Source organism: Mus musculus, chromosome 1 (assembly GCF_000001635.26).
Source record: "Mus musculus strain C57BL/6J chromosome 1, GRCm38.p6 C57BL/6J".
In the NCBI taxonomy this organism is placed as follows: Eukaryota; Metazoa; Chordata; class Mammalia; order Rodentia; family Muridae; genus Mus; species Mus musculus.
In genome coordinates, this window is record NC_000067.6 from 54,743,562 (window position 1) to 54,767,474 (window position 23,913).

The following is a 23,913-nucleotide window of genomic DNA, read 5'->3' on the forward strand; positions in this document are numbered from 1 at the left end:
AAAAATGACAGTTACGGAGATGGCTCACTTTCCAAAACTGTAGCAGTGCCATGTCTGCAGAAAGAGAAGTTTATTAGAAATGCAGAAAAATTTATTTTGTCTCAAGAACCTAAAACTTTCTAGCTCTAACTGAACAATACAATCAAATTCCTTAAAATACAACCCAAGAGACTTATGGAAATTACCTCACACAATCCAAATAAGACAGAGCACCCAGGGAAAGGTTTGTGAAGTGCAGTGACCCAACTTAAAATGTGGATGAGAAAAGGCATGAATTAAATGCCAAAGATGCCAATATTTATTATAAATATCACTGTAGTGACCTGCAACCCTTTCTTTCATATAACATTTTCATTTTCCTGTTTTATTTTGCATTGTTTTCTCCAACATCTTATTTCATACTTCCCTTTCTGTTTGTATGGACACAACAGGTCTAGTTAGTTATCAGAAGAAGTGTTCAGAATAGATTAGATATTGTGGCATTCCCCCCTGTATATGTTTCCCTTAAGAGCAAACTATTCTCAAGCACAAATGTATCTCCTTCTCTTACTGAAGAAAATGAACATTGTTATAATTTTGTGCAACTCTGTGGACTCTGACAGCATCTCTTTCATACCTTACTCTGCATTTTGTTTATTTAAGATTCCCTCACACCATTAATATCTTTAGAAATGAAGCCACGCTTTGTAGGATATCCTAAATCTATGTCTTGCCTGATGGTTTCCTCTTTGGAATCCCACTAAACATGCTGGCCAGGATACTCCAGGACAGATGGGGTCTTTCCATGGCACTTCCTCATTACATGCTGGCTGTGTCGTTCTGATCCTGGGGGGTGTGATACGGTATTATACGCAACAGGCACAGGGCTTCAGGGTGGAAAGATGAAGCTACTGACGGTGGTTGTGTAACACTTGCAATCCCAGCACCAGCAAGTGCCCTTAATGGTACTGAACTATGAATTCTTTTTAAATCCATTTATGTATAATTTTACATGCATTGGTATCTTGCCTGCATGTGTGTAAGTGAGGGTATTGGACCACCTAGAACTGGAGTTACAGATAGTGGTGAGCTGCCATGTGTGGGTGCTGGGAATTGAACCTGGTCCTCTGGAAGAGCAGACAGTGTTTTTAACCACTGAGTCATCTCTTCAGTCCCGAATTATTAATTCTTTAGAAATAGCTACAATGGGGATGTTTCTGTTTTATATATTCTACTTCAATTTAAAAAAAGAAAACCATTTGAGTACTTAAGATGTTACCTGCCAACACATCCTATAGGCTGTGTGAATTTAAATTTAATATGCTATTTTTAAGCAAAACTTTTCCACAACGATTTCCCTCATACAGGGAGTACTCCATGCAAAAGCTATCTGACTACTGTGTATTTGCACTAGTGCCTTGATATATAGTTGGTACATTTGATTCTGCGTTAAATTTTTAACTAGATTCAATTTAATGTGTTTTATTCGTATTAAAATATTTATGCTTCACAAATCAAAATTATGTATTTTTAAAAGCCTCACGCTTAGGAGATATCTCAGATGGCATAGTGGTTGCCATGCAAGCGTGAGGACATAAATTGGTTCCCAGAACCTGTGTAAAAAGCGGGCACTGTGGCATGCACTTGCAATCCCAGCACTTGTGAGGCAGAGACAGGGCTCACTGGCCAGCAACTAATTAGCAAGCTCCAACTCCCAGTGAAAGACCCTGCCTCAAAAACTCAAGGTACATGGCTACTAAGGACAGACACTCATAGGTGGCCTGTGTCAGTGTGTATGAGTGTGCTTGTGCTTGCGATGTGTGCATGCCTGTGTGCTTGTGTCTGTGGTTGTGTGTATACACATGCACACACACACACACACACACACACACACTCCCCTTCCTATTCCCCCATTTCATCCTCACAGTTTTCCTATGATAACCATTTTCATCAGTTTTAGCATATGCTTCCTGTGTTTCTCTGACAGTGTCTTTGCTAACTATACCCTGGAACTCTAGTTGAATGGTCACTTCTTAAAGACAGCCTTAATATTATGCTATTGTGTTGTTCCTCCTGCCTGGATGAACTAGCTTAGCAGACTCATATCCTATGGATTGGGTTGTAAGCAACATTTTGCTATTACCAGGAACACTGAAGTGAAGACTCTCATGTGTATGTATCCTATTTGCATTTGTTAAGAAAATGGATGTGTCTTCTTGTTGGGTTCTGCCAACTCTCCCTCTGTAGGTGCTGTGTAACCTGCATGCTAACCAGCACTGAATGAGTCTGCCTCTTCTCCACAGACTCAAGCTTTTGAATACCTGCCATCTGATGGCTGAGAACCAGCATCCCAGTGGGATTTCATTTGCATTTATCTTATTATGAAGGAAGTGGAGCATCAACTTCTGTTTCAAGGGACATTTGTTTATCTTATCTGAAGGAATTTTTCATGACTTTTGTCCATTGTTCTAAATTTGTGTGTCTGTGTGTGGGCTTTTATTCATTTATTTTCAAAGGTGCTAAAGACTTTTGGTGGTGGTGGTGGGGTCTATGCATTTACCAGTAATACATGCTACAAATATTTTTGTCTAGTCTTCCTTTGTCTTCACCTTTGTTTATGGTGTTTTCATTCGGTTAAAAGATAATAAACTTTTTCCTTTATTGCATTTATGTTGCAAGTAGAACGGTTTTCTGCACAGTCTAGTAGCAAGGAAATTAACCCATTGTTTACTGCACTGGAAGCATCTGTTAACTTGACATGGCTGACCCATTTGAAGTTTATTTTAATGTCTGTGATATAAATTGTCTGACTAAATAAATGTTCCCCAAAGGCCTGAAAGTTCATAAGGACAGAAAGAAGATTAGCGGTTGCCAGGGTCTGGGGAGGGAGACTGGAGAATGAATGCTAATGAGAATGAGGTTCAATCCAGGAATGATAAGAATGTTCTAGAGTTACGTGTGATGATAGCTGTGTAACCTTGAGAAAACACTCAAATCTGCTGAATTGGATAGGACTTAGATCTCAACTTAAAAAATAAAGCCTAATGGACATGGTTGCTCAGGCTTAGAATCTCAGGACTCAGGAAGTTATGGCAGACAAATGGTGAGTTCAAGGCTATCCTGGGCTAAATAGTGAGTTTTAGCCTGGCCTCAGCTACATAGCAAGACCTCATTTCACGAGAGAGAGAGAGAGAGAGAGAGAGAGAGAGAGAAAATTTTGAGGCCAGAAGAGAGATACAGGAGATGAAAGGGTGAATCCAAGTAGAGAGGGCTGACTGCAGGGAGGATGAACCACAATAGGTCCTCATGTTCACATAAACAAACATACTCATTAACTGTACTTAAAAATACAAATATCCAGTATTAGAGCAGAGAAGAGTCATTCTAAGGTTAGCTTTTGGTTATCCTATTCAGAAATAAATCTCTGTATCATTATGGAAATCTGTACATTATTGAGCTATTGGACCATGTTCATAGATAACAGGTATAGAGTATATCTCAGTAAAGGACTATGCTTAACCAAATAGTTACCTCACTCACTAGTACTGTAAAAATGAAAACCAAAAATCACTAGTCAACCAAGTCCCACCACCTTTGACCTTATTTTCATTATTAATTATAACAACATATTAATATATTCATTTTTCACAAGATATACTAATATTAGTATATCTAGTACACACACCTAGACACATGCACACTGTATTTGCCAAAATAAGAAATGAAAATACATGAATGAATGACTTTGATCAAGTTATAAAGATATATTTTGTTCTAAACAATGGATTATTGATAAAAATAATCAAAGAAAAGACAAAAAAGAGAAAAGAAATTATTCATAAATGTACTGATTATAATATAGTACTAGTGTTCTGGAATCTTTTCTTTCATTTTTTGTGAGTGTGTGCATGTTCATGTCATAACTGTGTGCATGTGTGTGTGCATTTGTGTGTGCATCTATGCATGTGCATATTCATGTGTGTACATGTGTGGATTATATGTAGAATTTTCCATGGCTGAACTCATATAGTGTAGAAATATTTGTGTCTTGCATTCTCCCTTAATGCTGCATTGAAAGATTTCTATGTGTTATTTTTTTCACTAATATAACTATAAACAGCTATATAATATCTATAATTTGGAGCATTTACTTAACAAGTCCCCAGTCACTAGACATTAGAGACTCTTTCCAGGCTTTTGCTATTAAGAAGAACAGAAGAATAAACAATTTCTGAAGACTCTTCACCCTGCAGCTCACTTCCTCCAGCAGCACTGTTAGACACAGAACTGCTGGATCAAAAGTCTGCACCTTTTAAAGGCTCTGGATAAGCAGTAGACAAACAGCCTCTGAGAAAGGCGGTGCCGGTTTACTTCCCTGTGAAGTATTCTCAAGCATTACCTCAGAGTCTTCCTGGCCAGGCTCCAATGTCTTGTGATAAAAATATTACCCCGCCCCCAACATCTGCACATCTCTTCATTCCTCCTTTGGTTCATTTCACCGAGGTTGTTTTTTCAGGAAGTAATTTTTTTTTTTTACTGGATAAGTATATTTTTAAAATATGACAGTTGATAATCTTTGCAATAAAAATAAAATACTAAAAAGTGTGTGGCTCTTTGCAGAGGAGGCAAAACCAACAAAAACTATGCTTATCACAGAAAGATCCGAGGGACTTCCCCCGTCTAAGAGACGTGTGTGTCTTAGTCTTTACTCGAAGAATCAATTTGCTGCTGACAGGTTTGTGCATATGTGGCTGACAACTTAATACTGTTTACAGAAGGTAACTCCTCTTGCCTTTGACCATGGCAGAGAACTATCAAAGGCTGCCTGAATCTAACACTGCTCTCTAACTCAAATCTGTGTCTCTCTGCTGTGGCATTCATTTTTAGAATGAATTATTCAAACAAACACACTATGATCATTCTTGTAAGCATAATAATTATATATCTCTCTATAGAATATATATGTATATATGTGTGTATATATATATGTATATGTATATATATGTGTGTGTATATATATATATATATGTGTGTGTGTGTGTGTGTGTGTGTATGTATATGTATATATATATAAAATTTGAAAACTTTTACCAAATTGCCAATATAAATTCTGATTAGGGTGATCTTTCAATGATTTCATTTTGGTTTGCAGTAAATGTAATTATTTTGTAATAACAAAAATGATAAAGTTAATTTAATTATTGTGATCATCTAGGGACTAGAGAGCGATCTCACTGTGGCCTGATTTTAGAGGCTTCCATTTAAATCATTTTTATGACCTGATAGTATCTAGGGCAGCCATTTGGCTCCTGTTGTTCCCCAGCACAGTTTTGGGTGTAGATATCTATCTAAGGACCTGAGCTGTGATCTCCCCGAAAAGCTCAGCCATGAACCTGAGCTAGGGAGATGAGGAAGGAGATGCTCAGACTTTAGAAGCCTTTGTTCTGGACACCACTACACAGCCTGGCACGCTTCCAAGCCGAGACCCACCAACGGTTTCTCAAGACCAGCTCGCATCTAGGTTTACCACCCTCAAATATGACAAAAAGTGAGAAGAGAAAGAAGATGGTGCAAGTATCAACAGGGGAGGAAACCACTGTCGCCTGAGTCTGAAAGGCTTCCACTGATGCTGTCATTTTATAAATCTGTTTAAAGGATAGTTGGCATATGTATATGCTTTTGCTGTCATTTCAAATATATTTCAGGGGAGCATCATAACAATAGAAAAGTAAGAGAGATTTTGCATTTGTATCTGAAAATGTGTTTCTATTAAAATAAATCCTCTGGATGGCTGAGCTTTTAGTTTATCAGCACTCAACAGACATTTCTATTTCCACTTGAAAATCTTTAAGCCTTTCTCGGAGTATACATTAAATTATACATTAAATGTCTTTTTACCCTTTGTCTGAAGGCTACAAGTTAAACGCGGCAAACTGATCATTAATAATCAGTGAGTAAAATAAGCTTTCATCACATTAAAGGTGTGCACAGCGTGTTCAAAAGGGACTATAAGCACTCATCTGAAATTAGCTTTTCATTGCACAAGCAAGAATGGTCATCTTAAGTTGCTTCAGAAGGACTGTGAGCCAAAAGGTCAAAAATCTCATATTGTGTCATCATAGGCTAGTACTTCCAGAAGCGTTAAAAATAGAGAGAGCCTGTACCAGAAGAGTCTAAGGCAACCTCATTTATGAACTGTGTAACTCCCTGGACAGCCTCTGAGGCAGCTGCCTCGTGCCAAAAGCTGGACCAAATGCCTCTGATTCCACACAGTGTCCTCTTTAAGAGTTCCCATCCCTCTCTTGCTGTGACAGGGTGGTCTGCAACAAGAAACAATGTGATTTGAGCCCAAGTACATTTTGTTTTTTAAGTAGCAAAGGAAAAGTCATGGCTTTTGTACTTGTTTGTGTGAGTGATTGCCTTCCCAAAGTTGAGTGATGCTGGAGGAGTCAGGTTTTCATGCATACGTAAAAACCCTGGCTGGGATCAGAAAGAGGAGACTACTCTACAGAGGCAGAACATCTAAGCAATCTAAGAACAAACAAACATGCAAAGGACATTCCCCAGTGTGCAGATAACTGTGCCCCCTCATGATAGAGCCTCTCAGGTCTGGCACAGAGCAGTTTATGTGAGTGATGACAAGCTCTGGAGATGGACACCAGGCCTGGGAATGAGCCTCTGGGAAAGCAGGGTCTTAGCCAGAGCAGGATTTTTTTTTCAGAAGGAACAAAATAAACAGGAAGAAAGAAAAGAACTTCCTCTGCTCCCTAGGAACATTTTTCAAATGCCCAGAAAGGTCAAATGGAAGAACTGACAGTTCTCATGGATGTAATAAAAGCTGAAAGAAAAAACCCACAAAGTTGTCCATCTACGGGGACAACTCTCTCAAATGCAGGCAACTCTTACACTGCATCAAATTCAAGTTTAAGAGAAAATCTTCAACCATCACTGTCCTTCTGGGGAGATATATATGCATACAGATAGTGGCGGAGAAGCGGCTCTCTAACGCTAGACTATGTTCCAACTCCTGACCCCACATGCTGCTCAGAAAACCCACCACCTCTGACTGCCTCACTGTGAAGTTGATGATAGCACCCCCTTCCTCCTGGTATTGTGAGGAGGAAATAGATGGGATATATGGCAAAGAGCCTGGCACAGCATGAACATTTAACCAACATTAGCTTTATCATTACATGTGCCAACCTCTGTATTACAGTCACCGTATGTCATCAGTTCAGGTCTGAGGATCCTAGCCCACTTATAAGCCAGATACCAGCTAATCAATGGTGGGATAAACTTTAAGACTCTCAGCTCTTGTTCTAACCTTAAAGTATAGCAAACTCCAAGTCTGACTGATGGAGAAGTCAAGGCAGCCTCCAAGAGTGATATAAGCACATTAGGATGGGAGAGGGAGGCTGCGCCAAACTCTGAAATGGAGGAGATGCAGGTGTGGTCTGGCAGATGGATACACTAGTTAAAAAGGCAGCTCATATATTTGTTTTTTAAAGTGTTCTTGGGGCTAAAGACCTGGCTCAGTAGCTAAGAATACCATTGTTCTTGCAGAAGACAGAGTTTATTTCCTAGCATCCCTATGTATGCACACAACAGCCTGTCACTCCAATCCCAAGAAATATGACACCCTCTTATGGTCTTGGCAAACATGGTTGTAATGTCTTCTGCACTACTGTGGCTTTTGCTTCCCGAGGAGCATCGTCGGTGCCTGCTTCTCTATATAGATGCACATGCTGTTTGTTTGTTTGTTTGTTTGTTTTTGGTGCCTAAGTTAAACTCAGTGCCACTAACTTTCCCTATTGCCCAAAATTCTTATAGTTACAAAACAGAGAAATCCAAGAAGAGTCACTCACATTAGAATTTAAAGTTTGAGTCTGCTAAACACAGTTTAGGCATTACCAAATTGACCAGGAATGTCCTCTTAAATGCATGATGCAAACCTGTGTTTTGCTGGTTTTGCTTTCAAGTTGTCTCTTCAGCTTGCTCAGATCATAGAAGCTGTGCTGTCAGAGTTAACCCATTCACAGATGTCAACCATGGCCCTCGGGGTGACATAAGCTGTGACATGGAATGAGACTACAGGGACTTTGGTGTCCGAGATAGTCTGGTGATGTTCAAAGAACACTTGGGTTGAGAGCCTGGAAAATTACTGTTTCATGGTCTCTCTCTCTCTCTGTCTCTCTGTCTCTCTGTCTCTCTGTCTCTCTCTCTGTCTCTCTCTCTGTCTCTCTCTCTGTCTCTCTCTCTGTCTCTCTCTCTGTCTCTCTCTCTCTCTGTCTCTGTCTCTCTCTCTGTCTCTCTCTCTCTGTCTCTCTCTCTCTCTCTCTCTCTCTCTCTCTCTCTCTCTTTCTCTCTTGCCTGGGATTTCATCACAGACTTACCTGCTTAAACCTTGAGTCACCCACCCTACTTTTTTCTACTTTTGTCTGAGTAGTTTAATGAGCTCAAACTTGGGGAACTTTACTGGGTCAACAATCTAAAATAACCCAGATCGGCTGATTGAAAATGCAAGCAATGAATGCTTAGCATCATTAAAAGTGAAACACCTCAGAATCTAAAACATGTCCATATACAATCACCAAACCCAGACACTTTTGTGGATGCCAACAAGAGCTTGCTGACAGAAGCCTGATATAGCTGTCTCCTGAGAGGCTCTGCCAGTGCCTGACAAATACGGAAGTGGATGCTCACAGCCATCCATTGGACAGAGCACAGAGTCCCCAATAAAGGAGCTAGAGAAAGTACCCAAAGAGCTTAAGGGGTTTACAGCCCCATAGGAGGAACAACAATATGAACTAACCCCCAGAGCTCCCTGGGACTAAACCACCAATCAAAGAAAACACATGGAGGGATTCGAGGCTCTAGCTGCATATGTAGCAGAGGATGGCCTAGTCGGTCATCAATGGGAGGAGAGGCCCTTGGTCCTGTGAAGGTTCTATGCACCAGTGTAGGAGAATGCCAAGGCCAGGAAGTGGAAGTGGGTGGGTTGGTGAGCAGGGGGACAGGGGAGGACATAGGGGAAACTAGGAATGGGGAGAACATTTGAAATGTAAATAAATATCTAATTAAAAAACCAAACCTGTCCATCTCTCCCAAGAGCCAAGTGTGTGTTTTCACCTGTCTGAGGATTGACTACATTATTCTATGTTCTCCCCACGAGTGGGGGAAACTGAGGATATGGGTACAGTGAGCATCCAGCAGCCTGCAAAGCCTCATGGAAACCCACGCTTGCTAAAGCCCAAACACAGCATCGATTTTTATGCAGCTGCTTAAAACCAATGCAATCAGTCTGAAAAACTGTTCAAAACTTGAAGCACCACCAAGGCAAGCCTCCTACCATTCTGGATGAGGGTTTGTGACCGCGTGAACCGTCCATGGACAGCTGTCATGTGCAGAGGACTTTTGCCATCCTTACTCTGCAAAATAAGAAAGGAGAAAGGAAGCTGTGAGCCATATCATAGATCTGAATCATCACCGTGAAAGCCGCTCGCAACGTCCTGGGAACATCAATTTCAGTTGTGTTTTAAAAGTGTGTTCGACAAAGAAGAGATTAAGTGTGAAATAATGAGAGTCTAAGAGGAACAGGGCAACTGTTTCCCAGACCCGCGAGAGGGCTGATTTGCTCAGGGCTCACAGCAGCTCCTGCTGCTTCCTCAACACCTATGCAGCAGGCTGTGGAGTTACTGATCACCGATGGCTGCTAATAGAAGAGCAGTCTGTTGCATTTAGGGCTGGGGTCCCTAGTAGGCCTAACCTGCTCCAGTGAATGACCCCACATCCATGCATACACGGTGGGGATAGTTGATCTATGGAGGGAACAGTTAGATTTCATCAAAATACACTGTATACATGTATGAGATTCTCAAAAAATAAAAATATTATATAAAAGATGCAACATACAAGACTTCTCCAGTTACTGTATAACATCATAACATTAACATTTGATTATTACTATTTGTGTGCGTGTGTGTGTGTGTGTGCTCGCACACACACATGTGCAATGGTGGGAAGCAGGGGGACAGGGATCGTGTACATGTGGAAGCCAGAAGATAGCTTTGCAGAATCCTTTATCCCCTTCCAGCTCTCTGAGGGTTCCAGGGATCAAACTCAGGTAACAGGCTCACCTTTACCCTTACCTGCTGAAAAAAAAAAAATATATATATATATATATATACATATTTAACAGCACATCTTTAAAAAATCTTAGAGAAGTGATCATCCCAAATGTTCTCTTCTCCCTTGTTATCAAATTGACAAAGGACATTTCCTGAGGTGTTTGTCTCAGTGTCTAGAAAGGTAAGCAATTGTGAACTTGCATGGGCCTGTTTGACCTACTGCTGGCTAAATTGATGCAACTCTCAAGGGGAAACCCTAACCATTCCCTGCATTTTATTGGTAGTTAGTAAATGTGGGTTGAATTTACTTATGTCTTACTCATGACAGAAAAATTGGGAAATTTCCTAAAACAGACGAAGACAAAACATAGACAATGTACAGAACTTACCTACTGACCGTTAGACCAGACTCCCACAGTTAATTAAGAGATGAAAGTGCATCTGAAAGAACCTGGCTGATTCTGGAACAAAAGAATGTCCAGAGGAGCAGGTGTACAGACATTCCCTCAACTACAACAGCTCCTCTATATGGCATTCCTGAGCTTGGGATCGTGTGGAGCTATTCATATTCAGTAGAAACTGTGCCTTGACGCTTCAAAGTAGCTCCTTTTCTGGGCTACAATATGCAGTATGAAACCCTGGAGGTATGGTGGGAGGACAGCAGCGTGCAGGTCAGCGGTGTGCAGGTGAGCAGTGTGCAGGTGAGCAGCGTGCAGGTGAGCAGCGTGCAGGTGAGCAGCGTGCAGGTGAGCAGCGTGCAGGTGAGCAGCGTGCAGGTGAGCAGCGTGCAGGTGAGCCGTGTGCAGGTGAGCAGCGTGCAGGTGAGCAGTGTGCAGGTGAGCAGCAGCGTGCAGGTGAGCAGCGTGCAGGTGAGCAGCGTGCAGGTGAGCAGCGTCCAGGTGAGCAGCGTGCAGGTGAGCAGCAGCGTGCAGGTGAGCAGCAGCGTGCAGGTGAGCAGCAGCGTGCAGGTGAGCAGCAGACATGCTGCAGTGGACTGCTGCCTAGTGATGCTCAGTGTGGGGAGAAAACTTGTTAAAGGCATTTTAAACTTCTGATAGGTTTAAACTTATGATGAAAAGTTCCTCTATCTTAAGCGTTTAAGCGTTGCTTTTTAACTTTATTACATTTTACTTAATGTATGTAATGTATATGTGTGTGGATGCATATGCCACCATGTACATATGGAAGTCAGAGTGTAACTTGAGCAAGCCAGTTCTTATCTTCTATCGTGTGGTATCCAAAGTTCTAACTCGGGTCAACAAGCTTAGTGGCGGGAGCCTTTCTTCACTTGTTGAGCCAGCTTACTGTCCTCAGGAATTGTTTTAGATGGTTGTTACTGTTAGTTCCTAAATATCTGTAGAAAACCTTTTTTCAAATTCAGGTTAAAATATAAAGTGACACACATGAGTACTCCATCTTGTGATAAAATCTAAACATCTAGGCTTTAAAGTGGTTTTTAAAGTCCCCAATTGAAAGCAAATAATTGTTAAATAAGTATCTCTTAGAGGAGATCCACCCCTACCCAGGGCTCTAATTTGTGACATGAATTCTGTGCACTAACTCATACCTACTGAGTCTCAGCATCCCCATCATCTCCTCAAGCTTGCACAGTACAACTGTACCGTTAAGAGCCGTGGCTAAGAACCATGCTTTAGACTATGGGTGGTGGTGTGCTGGTTGCTGTTGTTTTGCTGTTTATTTCATTTATTTATTTGCTTTTTAGCTTTATTATATCCTATAAGTATTCCTTTGAAAAAAGGACTGTAGCTACACAAAGTCTCTGCCAACAAAAGATTCGATCACAGTGATAACTACAACCCAATTGAAGAAACAAACAATAAAGTTAAAATTTTTCTCTGGTATATGGGAGGGAAGATATTAGGACCCATATAATATTAATAGAGTCTGAATCAGCAAATATTGAAAAAGGGTAGAAGTAAGACTGACACCTTTTAAAGGAAAAGCCAGTGGGAGAAGAATATTTGTCTACAGTGCTGACCTTGGCACACTCATAGACATTTCAAAAGCCACATAATTCCAGAGTCTGGTCTGGAGTGGAGACAGTTCCAATAACTCTAATACCTGGGGACCACTCTGGAGAAATGAATACACACACACACACACACACACACACACACACACACACACACACACACACACACCAAGTAAGAGGGACAGGGACTATAGTCCAAGACTCATGGACAGTGAAGGTGGGACTTCAGAGTTAACACTGACTTGTCCGTAGGTGGTGCTGTTTCTTTAAATTTTGCTTCAGTATTAGCGCTTAGATTTAATATAAAACTGAAGTAATTATGATTTAATTAAATGTATATAAAGCTATGAATACTTCATGTTTAGGAAATATCTTGATAAATATTGAAGCAGGCACTTTCCCATGCTTGGAAAAGAGTTTGAAGTCTCTACTGAGGATTCCTCAGTTGGTAGCTGTATATAGTGCAGCTGCGAGCCAGGGCAGGCGCAGGCAATTACTAGCATATAGATTGCAAAGTCAGTCCTGAGTGGAAGACAGCAACCACCACGCTCTACCCAATGGGAGTGTCTGGGCTTTTGGTATAGGGACAGAGAAGCAGGAATGACCACAGCTGATACAATGCAGAGCTGGGCTGCCTGGTGCCGATGGCGCTCATCTCAGATCTATCCCTGCAGACTTGGCTTTGTTCGCCTACTCAGGGGTCTGGGTCATAACCAACTGTCCTCGGCTTCATGGCTGCCATTTGGAGGCCGCTGTGCTTACATGGTACGGATGTAGGGAGTATTCATTCTTTCAAAAAAATAAAAAATAAAAACCTGACAACCAAGGACATTCAAAAGGCAGTCAATGTTCCTTCTTAAGTCTTTAACATTTAGAACTCAGTATTCAAGCTGAAAGTAGAAACCCTGCTACATTTCCCTTTCTGCCTCTTCAGCCTGGGACCTGTGGTTGCTACTGTCCCCAGTACTTTGGACCAGGGCAATACTGCCTGTGTACCCGGGACAATTGTGCTCAATCCTTCTATTTGTTCAAGGCTTTGCTTTTATGGAAAAGAAATACTTTTATTAATTCCTAATATCCCTCCAATTTCTTGTGTATATTATTCCCATCAGATTTAAGACATTGGATTTTGTATTTTGAGACTTCACTTGATTAAACAAGAACCCCTTTTGTTAAGTATGGTCAAGTCCTGAGCCGTAAGAGGAAATTAGCAAGAATTATGATAACTGTGTGACAAATACTAGTACTTCATGTAGAGTAGAACCCAACACGTTCTTGAACTAAATAGAATATATAAGTTGTCTTGCCCATCACGTTCCTTGGGAGCCCATTCAGCCTTTCTTCTATACATAATGCATTCTGGGTTCATTCTCACACATCCCAAGCTTCCTCCCTCAATGGCACTGCGACTCTCTGGAGACACGACATGCTCTGTGGCATGTGGCATCCTAGAGTCACAGGAGTCAGTGCCCCATCTCAAGACAATAAGGTTGCTATGGGATCACACTAAGTCAGGATAGGGGCGTCATTATGTGAACTCAGTTACCCACGAGTGAATCCTAAGTCAGTAGGAGAGTATCTGAAAGCTGACTGGGAAAAGCCACGTGTAGTTCAGCTTGTTCTGTTTTTAACGATTCAAATACAAAATATGACACGTGTGGACTCAAATGTTCACTTTTTCTTTCCTTCCTTCCTTTCTTTACTTCCTCTCCCAAACTCCAAGGCTATGCTTCTTCTGCCGCTTCCTTCTGCCTGTTCCAGTTTGTGATAAATTCCATTTTACAAATTAGCCCCAGAACATACAGATAAGAGAACTGACACACTCAGCAGATATATGGCAGGATCCAGTCTCCTAGCTATAAATGTTCCAAAGGTCCACAGGCAGCAAGTGAACCAGACTAAATGTTAGTGACCAGGAATTGAGCAATGTGGCTGCAGCTATCTGAGATGTTTTCTATCTTTTCCACTGTGGCTTTGTATATAGTACATTCTTGAAGTCTGACTGTTGGGGGAGAGAAGCATTGAGATACTATAGAACTTATAATCTGTAATAGAGAAGAAAAATTACACATTTTTTCTTAATTGCAAATTACAAGGGAATCTTCAATAGAGTTTTATATAAAACAACATGCCTTTATTATTTTACCGAGGTTCAATAGTGAAAGGCCAAAGCTTAGGGAGATGAGATGAAGCTAGTGGAACAGGGACTGTGCCGTGCACATGGAACATACACCGTCTCCCTTTTCCACCACTCTACCGCTCATAAAGACGTCACTCAGGGTTCCATAAGTGTGGCGGAAACCCAAGTGAACACTGATGGGTGCTGGCTGCATTTCAATATGCTGTTTCTCTTAAACTTGAAAAAAAATCTTAAAAAAAAAAACCCAAACTGTCTAATAATATCCACATGCATTTTCAAAATCTAAAAGCAACATAGTACAACTTTAACTAGAAATCTACATACTGACAGGAAGACTATATTTAAGGGAAGGTGGTGGGCTCATTTAGAATGTACACTGAACCTTAAAGGAGGATCTGATGGTCACACACTCAGACCAGATAGACAGGAGATAAAGAGAGGCTGGGAAAGGTTAGATGTGCATTCAAAACCCCTCTACAGAAAGTAGATACAGTTAAACCCATCTATGGTTTTTAAGATGCCATTTCTTGCATCCTATTTATGATTAATGATCTATAAGAAAAATTAAGCATCAATGCTAAGTATATATTATTTATTCTAATGTATATGTACATGTGTGCCTAAGTGCATATATGTGCACTATATGTGTGTGTGCAGGTACCTACAGATACCAGAAGATGACATTAGAAACTCTGAAACTGGAGTCATAGGTGGCTTTAAACCCCCTGGATTTAGTTACTGGGAATCAAAACCAAGTCCTTTGTAGGAGTGTCAAGAACTATTGACTGCTGAGCCATTTCTCCAGCCCCTCTGGTCTATGGTAAAGGAGATAAGCTGACCATGTAACAAGTCCATTATCTGATTTGAACTGAGTACTGGGTAGCCAACTGGAAGAAGCAGGCAGGCATGGCAGGAGGCGGCATATCTGGGCATCAGACACAGCAAGAGCACTAAGATGCATTTTGCAAGGTATGGGGAATATCAGACAACCTGTGAGTTAACGAAGTGGAGGGTCACAAAGATGATGCCTTTATCCAATGCCCATCCTCCACCTTAGTCTGAAAGAACCCACAGATGCCCACAGGCCCGTTGTGAGCTTGTTTCTCCCCATGACTACCAGACTCTGTAAATTCTACCCCACACAAAAACTCTTTGTCACTTTGGTTTGTGTCTCCTTGGTCTCTCCCTTGCTTTAAGGCCTTCTCACCTCTCCCTGAGACCCTGCACGGGCTCCGTATATAGAATGTGGAGCTCTGAAACACTCTTCACTGGTTCTATTTTTCCCTTTCTGCATCCCTCAGACCTTCGTGAAGATATCACACTCCCTTCAGTTCTTTCTTCCCTTTCCTATCTCTTTCTCATCCTTGCTCTGTATCTTCCTTCTCCCAACCCTAAGGGTCAAGAGCTCCTTCAGACTTCCCTCAGCTTCTCCAGTCATGCTGTTATATACTCTCTCCGCAGATGACAACGGCCCCTTCCTGTCATCTTTATGTGACTGAAGCAACCTAAGTCCTATTTTTTCATATCCTTTACTGTTCTATGCTATAACATGACATTTTCCACTACTGTGTCCTCAACCTGGCTCAACATGAGGTTCTCAAAATTTAAATGCAGAACCTGTGAGATGATGGTTCAGTGGGTAAGGAAGGGTGCTCACTTCCAAGCCAGGGTACTCAAGTTCAATTCCCATAACCCACCTAATACAAGAAGAGAACTAACTCCTGCAGATTGTCCTCTGACCTCCACATGGGCGTGTGCTATGGCATAAACACTGTACCCACACACAAAATAAAAAGAGTCAGCTTGCTTCCTATGCCTACCCTTGCTCCTGGCATCCTCTCGGAGAATGTGAACAATATCAAGTGCTTACTGTATGATAGCTCTGAGCTGTACAATTAGATATGACAACTATGCTTAATCTCCACAACATGCCCATGAAGAAGATGCTATTATTTCCCTTATTTTACAAAGCACAGATAGGTTACATTTTATTAATGCAGTCTAGCCCCAGAACAAAACATGTGTGCATTCTATAGTGTCATGCCCCTTCCAAGATTCCATTCCTCATCTTCAGGTCCTACCCCTTGTCTTGCCAACCTTTGATGATTCTCCCTCTGCAAGACTTCTCCCCTTGAGTGGTCCTTTCCATTCTTCAGTGGCCCCTCCCACTCCTCATGGGCCCCTCCCACTCCTCATGGACTCCTCCTGTTCCTCATTGGCTCCTCTCATTCCTCATGGGCTGTCCCATTCCTCATGGACTCTTCCCATTCCCCATGAACTCCTCCCATTCCTCATTGGCTCCTCCCATTCCTCATTGGCTCCTCACATTCCTCATTGGCCCCTCCCATTCCTCATCCTCATGACTCATTACCTACTCCAATTTCACTAACTTTCAGTTATTTTAAAGCCATCCCATTTATAGGTCAGATGCAGCTATGGTTTTTTTCCCCCTCAGAATAAAAAAAAAATGCTTTCTTTTGAATTTAAAAACAACATGGCCACTTATCAAAATCAGAGAGTTTTTCCAAAATACAAAAAGAAAACTAAAATCCCAAATCAGAATTTTGTCTCTGCAGGTGATAACTGATATTACTCCAGGTAGTTTATGGCCTTTCTGTGCATACACACAGACACATGCAGTAAAGCTGGGGATGGTGTCTCCACCTAGAATCCAGATTCAAACCAGCAAGAAGAAAGGCATGTCCATGACAGTCTAGGCTATAAAGTGAATCTTGTCTCAAAAACAAACAAACAATAAAAAGGAGATTGCATATATTTACTTTACTCTGATAACACGAGGTCTAGGCATTAATATTCTTTATGTTTGTCAACCTTAAAGTATTAACCTGCATTTTTAAATCACTGATGATACAGAATACTTTTTCATGGGCTTCATGGGTATTACAAATTTTCTCTTGTGCTCCATATTTGCCTAAATTTTCTAGTAGCCTACCATATTTCTTCTTATCATGAACTCTTTATATATTAAGCATATTAAATATATTGTCATGTATACTGCATGGAAATTTCCATGAGCCATTCTGCTCTATTTTGTTTGTTAAGAGCTTGTATTTTTTTCCATTTTTGGTTTTATTTTATTTTATCATTTAAGAGTTTGAAACATTCATACACTTGCATATTTTCTGGGCCTCCATGTTCTGCAGTTAGATTGCTGTTTCTAATTGTTCTACAACGGTCAGAGTTCCCACAGTCTATGGAAGCCCAAGATCCTGGCTGTGGCATGAGCCTCTTGCTTTAGTTTCTCATATGTTCACTGTGTGTGGGTTCCTTTGCCAACTTATGCTCTATTCAACTAATAAAGTGTTATTCTGATCAGTTGTCTCACATTTCTTCACTGTGGGAGACTATAAGAAAAAATATAAAAATATTTAACAGTAAACAGAGGTTATAAAATATCTTGAAATTAAATTTAGTTCTGAAATTAAATCTTTGAAATCCTGACTTTTCAACATATCCAGGGAAGATCCTGAAACTGGGCTCTAGGAGTCCTGAATGCAAGCAGAAAAGGAACTGAGGCTGATGGTGCGGGGCACTGCTCAGGATATTCTGCTACAGGCCAAGGGTGTTTTAGTACAACCCAGATGGGAAATACTGACTGCATAGCAACATAGGCTGCCTTCATCAGCCATCACGGTGAGCTGAGAAGTCACCAGTTCACACACAGCTTTTCTTATTCACAGCTCATCTCTCCCTCATTCGTTCATAACGTTCTCTGTTTGGAATGCCCTCTCCCAAATTATTTCTGGGGCTCCTCTCAAATTCTCTGCTCAAAAAAGAGCTTTTTTTTTTTTTTTTGTCCCCAAACAAGAGACAAGCTAACACATGTATCATCTACTTTGCAAAGTTTCATTCCTCTTTTTTTTTTCTCAGCACTCAACACATTTTGCCTCGAGTGTCTGAGTGTGTTTTATCTCCTATATTGTGAATCTGCAATGGCCAAAGATCATATCCCTTGATCAGATTCTACTCCACTCTCAAACTTAGAGCAGGGCAGTCCTTAAGCAACTCCATGGCTGAAAGAATGCTCACCACTATCTGGTCAATGTTCCTTCACTAAGGAACAGCTTGCTGGAGAAAAGCACTTGAAGGGAGTGCTAGGATTGGGAACAATCATGAGTTAGTCACTCCTCTGTATTCTCAGCAGCTCTTCCCTAACAACTAACTATGTTGTGCTAAAATGCAGGCTGGGCTAGCACCTTTAAGGCCTGGAGCATTCATTAATCTGGAAAGGAGATCCTCCTGGAGCCTTGGTGCCTATGTGTTGATATCGTCATACCTAGAGAGGCGACCCAACTATTTCCACAGCATCTCAATCCAGGGCCAGGCTGTGTGAATCAAAGTGCTTCCAACTCATGAAAACACAGCATAACTGACAGTAGTTAGGTTAGCTCAAAGGCTCAGTGCAAAAGTGTTTAAGGCAGAGAGACTGAATGTCATACCTGAATGTTCACATCGGCCCCATTGTTCACTAACAACTCCAGACACAGAGCACCGTGAGTAGACGCCGCTGCAAAGTGCAGAGGGGTAAAGCCACTGTTGTTGGGCTGATTCACGTTAGCACCATAGTCGATCAGCTCATTAACGACAGCATCCTGGCCATTGTAGCAGGCAATGTGAAGTGCTGTGTTTCCATAGACATTGATTTCATCAATCTGCAAAAAGCATCCAACAAGGGCAATTAAAATCACTGGAGCCAATTTACTCCATTTGCCACAAAAGGCCTAATGGCTCTGGTGAGAGAAAGGGAAGGTTCACCCATCAGAATAATTATTCAGAGCTCACTTGCTCCCCAGCAGGTTATCCTGAGAGCTGAGAGCGAGTGTAACACACACACACCCTGGGGAAAGAGAAGCGAAATTGAATATGACCAAAAAAAAAAAAAAAAAAAAAAAACTAAGCCACGAGGTTATTAGAGGTTTCAACCTGCAAAGGGGTTTATCCAGACAGAGATGGATAACTAAAATGGAAAACAAAGACTTTCACAATGCTAGAAAAGAAAAGGACAAGCCCAACTCACGGGCTTGGCAGCCATGGCCATGAAGAGAGAGGACAGGGCTAGCAAGACAGTGGCATGTGAACCCCGAGCCCTCAAGTCAGGCTCAGAATCAATTCTGCTTTCTCTCTGGAGCCTGACACCTCACAGGGCTGGTCTTCCTGCAGAGCTGAAGTATGTAGTCCGTGGCACCCTATCACTTTCCCAGACCTGCTCAAGGATCTGGATGTTAGCATCTTGTCTCACACAGCACCTGACTCTCCTTTCCTCTAGAGGTAAGATGCCCTGGGCATCACTGCTCCTAGCTGAAGGAGAAGGGACTGGCTAATGGTTCAAGCTCACCATCAACATTTCTTATTCAATCCCTGCCATCCATTTATTCCCTCCTGCTGTGAGCCACAACTTCCAAGGTCTGCTTCCGACAGGCCTTTTAAAATGACTGATTATTACAAATTGCACAAAATATAAATGTTTGCTGGGAGGTGACAGTGCATGTGGCCAGCCTGGTCTACAGAGCAAGTTCCAGGACAACTAGGGTTACAGAGAAACTCTGTCTCAAAAGGCAAAACCAAAACCAAAACCAAAAAGAAAAAAGGAAAAGAATGAAATATAAACATTTGTATACTTCTCTATGTCTATAGTCTGTTTCTGGTTTCCTGCTATTTGTCCCTATCACACTCTATCAGCTCACATAAACTAATAAATACATGAACCAAGGAAATAAGTTTTTCTCCACTTGAATAAAAATGCAAACAGGATTTCACTTCAGAGCAGAAGAAAACCCAGACAGAAAGACGTGAACCCACCGCGATACAGCCATCAGAGCTTACCTCCACCCCCAGGTTCAGGAGATGTTTGACAACACTGATCTGCCCATTGGAGGCTGCAGCGTGCAGCGGGGTGTAGCCCTTCTTATCCTTGCAGGTAACTTCTGCACCATGGTTAATGAGCAGCGCCACAACGTCCAGGTGACCTTGACAAATAAAGCAGCAAGACCATAGTTAAATTTTATAAGACAATGCGACAACTCACCACACAAAAAAAGATCATTCTTAGCTGGTTTTACCACCAGTATTTCCTGATCTGGGAGTCGGGAGGAGAGGGGGAAGCTGCCTCATTGAAAATAATCAATGAGCATTTATTGAGTACCTAATATGTACTGGACATTATATAAATCTCATGGGAAGAAAAAAGATGACTCATAACTAAGACTCGAATGAGATGTAGCAAAGGTGGTGGCTGTTTGACAATATATTAGTAGCACCACCTTTTAAAAGTTGTATTGGTATTGAGTGTGTAATCCCAGAATCCCAGCATTTGGGTGAAAAGGCAAGCAAGTTACAAATTAAGACACAGCATGGGATACAGAATGAATTCCAGACCAGCTAGACAACAAAACAGACACAGTAAGAGCAACAAGGGTTGTGTTAAAATGAAAACAATTACCATCCTCACCAAAAAAGCCGACCAGTAAAATTTTAGTTTAGAAAACCAGTTTAAAAAAAAATCAGAATACTTACAGACTACTGTTTAATCTGAAATTACCATTGCCTTGTTGGGTTTTAATCCATTAAAAGGCAATTTTTTTATGTTTCCATGTTTTAACTCCCCTAAATCATTCACTAAATAGAAAACCTTCTAAATCTCGGCTTTTGTGGGCATTTGAGATCTGTTCCCTAGTTCACTATGGCACATGTGTTTGGCCTTTATTTTATAATTGAAGATCGTTTAAAGCTTAAGTTCATTGCTATAAATGTTGCAGCTAATTGAAGAGCAGGAGACAAATACTGGTTCCAAGACCTACGGTTTGTATGGGAGGCTGAGGGGGTGGGGGGAAGAGGTATAGCTTGCTTTATCAAAATCTAATTCTTTATCTACAAAATCTTTTATATAGAAAAATATTTTCAGTTACGTGGTGCCGACTCAAGCTACCTGCCCCAGCTTTTATCCCCTGTCTCCTAAGGATTGTAAGTCACCCTATTTATAACCTGATGGCATGAGCAATAATGATTTGACTTCTTTGCGTCATAAAAATATTTTAACCACACATCAGCAAAGCATAAGCTAGACCCTCACAGGTTCTTTGAGTCATTCCATGTACATTGTATGCGAAGATGTAATTGGTTTTAGCCTACTCAAAGGTCTGTGCTATTCAAGAACGAAAGAAGGAGCGGGCACGGAGGCACACACCTGGAATTCCAGCACTTGAGGGGAAGGAGGATCAGTCTAAGGTCTTTTCCTACACAGAGTTAATTCGTACAAAATTTAAAGATTCTTGGCGTCTGTAAGTCTAAGAATTCATTCAGAAACCCGTAGCTGTGGGATTTATTTTGTTCTCACCCCAATCTACTCCCTTCCATCCTACAAGTAATGATAATTTGTGAAATGATGATAACAGATATGTATGCGTATGAAACTGACTCAAACAAGCAAAAATGCTCAAAACAAAACAAAATAAAAAATAATCACTAATTCTTGGAGATACCATCTACGATTTCAGTATTTTTTTTCCAAATTTCCCTTCCCTGTATAGAATCTTCCACAGCAATAGAAAATATTATACATATCATTGTATTAAATATAGTTCTTTATGATGCATCTCCCTTTAGTGTGCCACATGATGTTTATAAATTCCCATGGCCACCATTGCTGTACTCCCTTCTGTGTCCCATTGTGTGGAGCTTCTGGGATTTGGCAGAACAATAGCCCATAGATGGATATCAGCTTGTGTGCATCTAAGTCTGATAGAACCCTATCTTTTTTTTTAACTGCAGGTTTTTCTCCAATCAGAAACACACAGAAGGATCTTAGTTATTCACCTCTCATATCTGCATTGAGGATAAACTCTGAGGACTATCATTTATCCAAGGTCTTTGCAACGGATCGAAAGGAAAGGACAAAACAGAGATGCAATCTTTTCAACTCTAGCTGAGTGAAGTGGACAGAGGGAAGTCTGTGGGCTTCCACTTGTGCCAGCACAGCAGAAGCCTGAGCTACTAGGATCTTCCACTTCCATATACAGAGGAAGCTGCCCTCTCTTCCTTCCCTTTGTCTTTTCCAAAAATAATTAGAAGCACAAAGATAAGGAGCATAGTGTCCTTGCTTTGTTAATCAGCCTGCTTTCTTTCCTAAACACTTTATTTGATGCCATAACAAACTAACATACAAGAAATGTTTGTAGTTTCCAATCCAGAGTGAAGAATGTTCAGAGAGGTCCAGGCCATGAGTCATCCTCCCCCTGTTTTGGGATAAATAAACCTCTGACAAGGCAACTGTCCAAGTAGAGCACTTTACAGATGCCAGGAAAACAGGCCAAATCTTCATTCAAGTGAAAGCCAACACTTAAGTCAGATTTGTCCTACATGGTCAACAAGAGGCCCATGGCATATGTAGCCAAGGTCATCTGCTTGTGGTCTTTAATTGTTGTATGATATGTTGGGAATGAAAACCAGGGTTTTGTGCACAGTAGGCCCTTACCCTACCATTACGGTAGCAAAGACCCTGGCACTTTGCTTTCCACACACAGAGCACTCACCCATGTATGCTGCCCAGTGGAGAGCTCGTCGGTCCTTCTTGTCAAATGCATTGATGTTTGCCCCTTTGGCCAAGAGTAAATTGACCATCTGAAAGATAACAAACAATGAATTCTGGTGTTCCCTCTAATGAGGACAGCTCCTTGTTGCTTTCAGGTGATCTAAACCAAATTAGCATCAAGCCTAACAGCAGCTCAAGGATTCATACCAGGTAGACAGGCTAGCAAGACAGGCTACACTGCTCATGTCAAAGGAGAAGACTGAAATGACAATCTACTGTTTCAACTCATTATGGTCTGATTTGAAAATGGATATAACTGCCCAAGCAACATACCTCTCTTATTCTCACATTCACATAAAGTCTCAAAAGTGGTTCCATCTGTGGCTAATAGGGTCTGAGTAGTGTGGCCCAGTTCCCAATGCTGAGAACACTCACCTCCATGTGTCCATTCAGAGCGGCGTGGTGCAAGGCTGTGCGCCCGCCTCTGTCGGAGACATTGACACTGCTCAGTAGTGGAATGATCACTTCTGCACACTTGACGGCCTTATTGGCTGCTGCCACATGGAGGGGGGTCTGCCAATTCTTGTCCCTTGCATTGACATCAGCCGAGTGTTTAATCAATACTTGCACTGCCTCCTACAACAGAAACAGTTTTCAGGATCACTGACAAATGCCCAGTCAATACTTCCTGTGGGTAAGGTGCTTCTCTGGACAAAAGAACTGGATTAAGAAAGGAAAGATTGCTGCCTTCCCAGGCAGGCTGTGGACAAGCCAAGTCATATGAGGTAGAGATCTGAGGAGTAACACAAAATGAGGCAATCTCTCCATCTTCCTCTTTCAGGTCAAAAGCCTGGCCCCCATCATCTGAGATGACATTCACCTTCTAAAGACACAGTTTTCTGATGAGGCATTCTTGGATCACCTGAGTGCAGATGTGCATATCAGGCAAAAGATCTGTTAAAAAAAATGCTCTCTAAAATGAGAAAAGTCTGGGAATAAATAAACCAACAAACTTCCAAAGCCTGTCAAACATTCTTGGACCACGTTTTGAATCTAGGTGCTCTGTGCCAATGTGTAACATGTGACCTTCCATCTTGTGAGGCTGTTATGCAAAGGACGTAATTAG

General features: G+C 41.4%; 1 protein-coding gene and 1 long non-coding RNA gene across 15 annotated transcripts in view; one reads left to right on the forward strand and one right to left on the reverse strand.

The window, feature by feature from the left end:
- The window catches only part of 4930444A19Rik, an 84,804-nt gene extending 62,011 nt beyond the window's left edge, over window positions 1-22,793 (forward strand). For all 4 annotated transcript variants that reach the window (XR_003948657.1, XR_003948658.1, XR_003948659.1 and 1 more), the window contains one exon: window positions 22,028-22,793. This is a non-coding gene — a long non-coding RNA (RIKEN cDNA 4930444A19 gene). The remainder of the gene's footprint in view (window positions 1-22,027) is intronic.
- Window positions 1-23,913, reverse strand: part of Ankrd44 (ankyrin repeat domain 44) — a 283,644-nt gene that overhangs the window by 98,222 nt on the left and 161,509 nt on the right. For all 11 annotated transcript variants that reach the window (XM_030254997.1, XM_030254994.1, XM_006496071.4 and 8 more), the window contains 5 exons: window positions 23,223-23,423; window positions 22,789-22,876; window positions 20,084-20,226; window positions 18,700-18,912; window positions 9,329-9,407 (listed from right to left, as the gene is read on the reverse strand). In XM_030254997.1, the coding sequence (XP_030110857.1) occupies window positions 9,329-9,407; window positions 18,700-18,912; window positions 20,084-20,226; window positions 22,789-22,876; window positions 23,223-23,423 (724 nt within the window). The remainder of the gene's footprint in view (window positions 1-9,328; window positions 9,408-18,699; window positions 18,913-20,083; window positions 20,227-22,788; window positions 22,877-23,222; window positions 23,424-23,913) is intronic.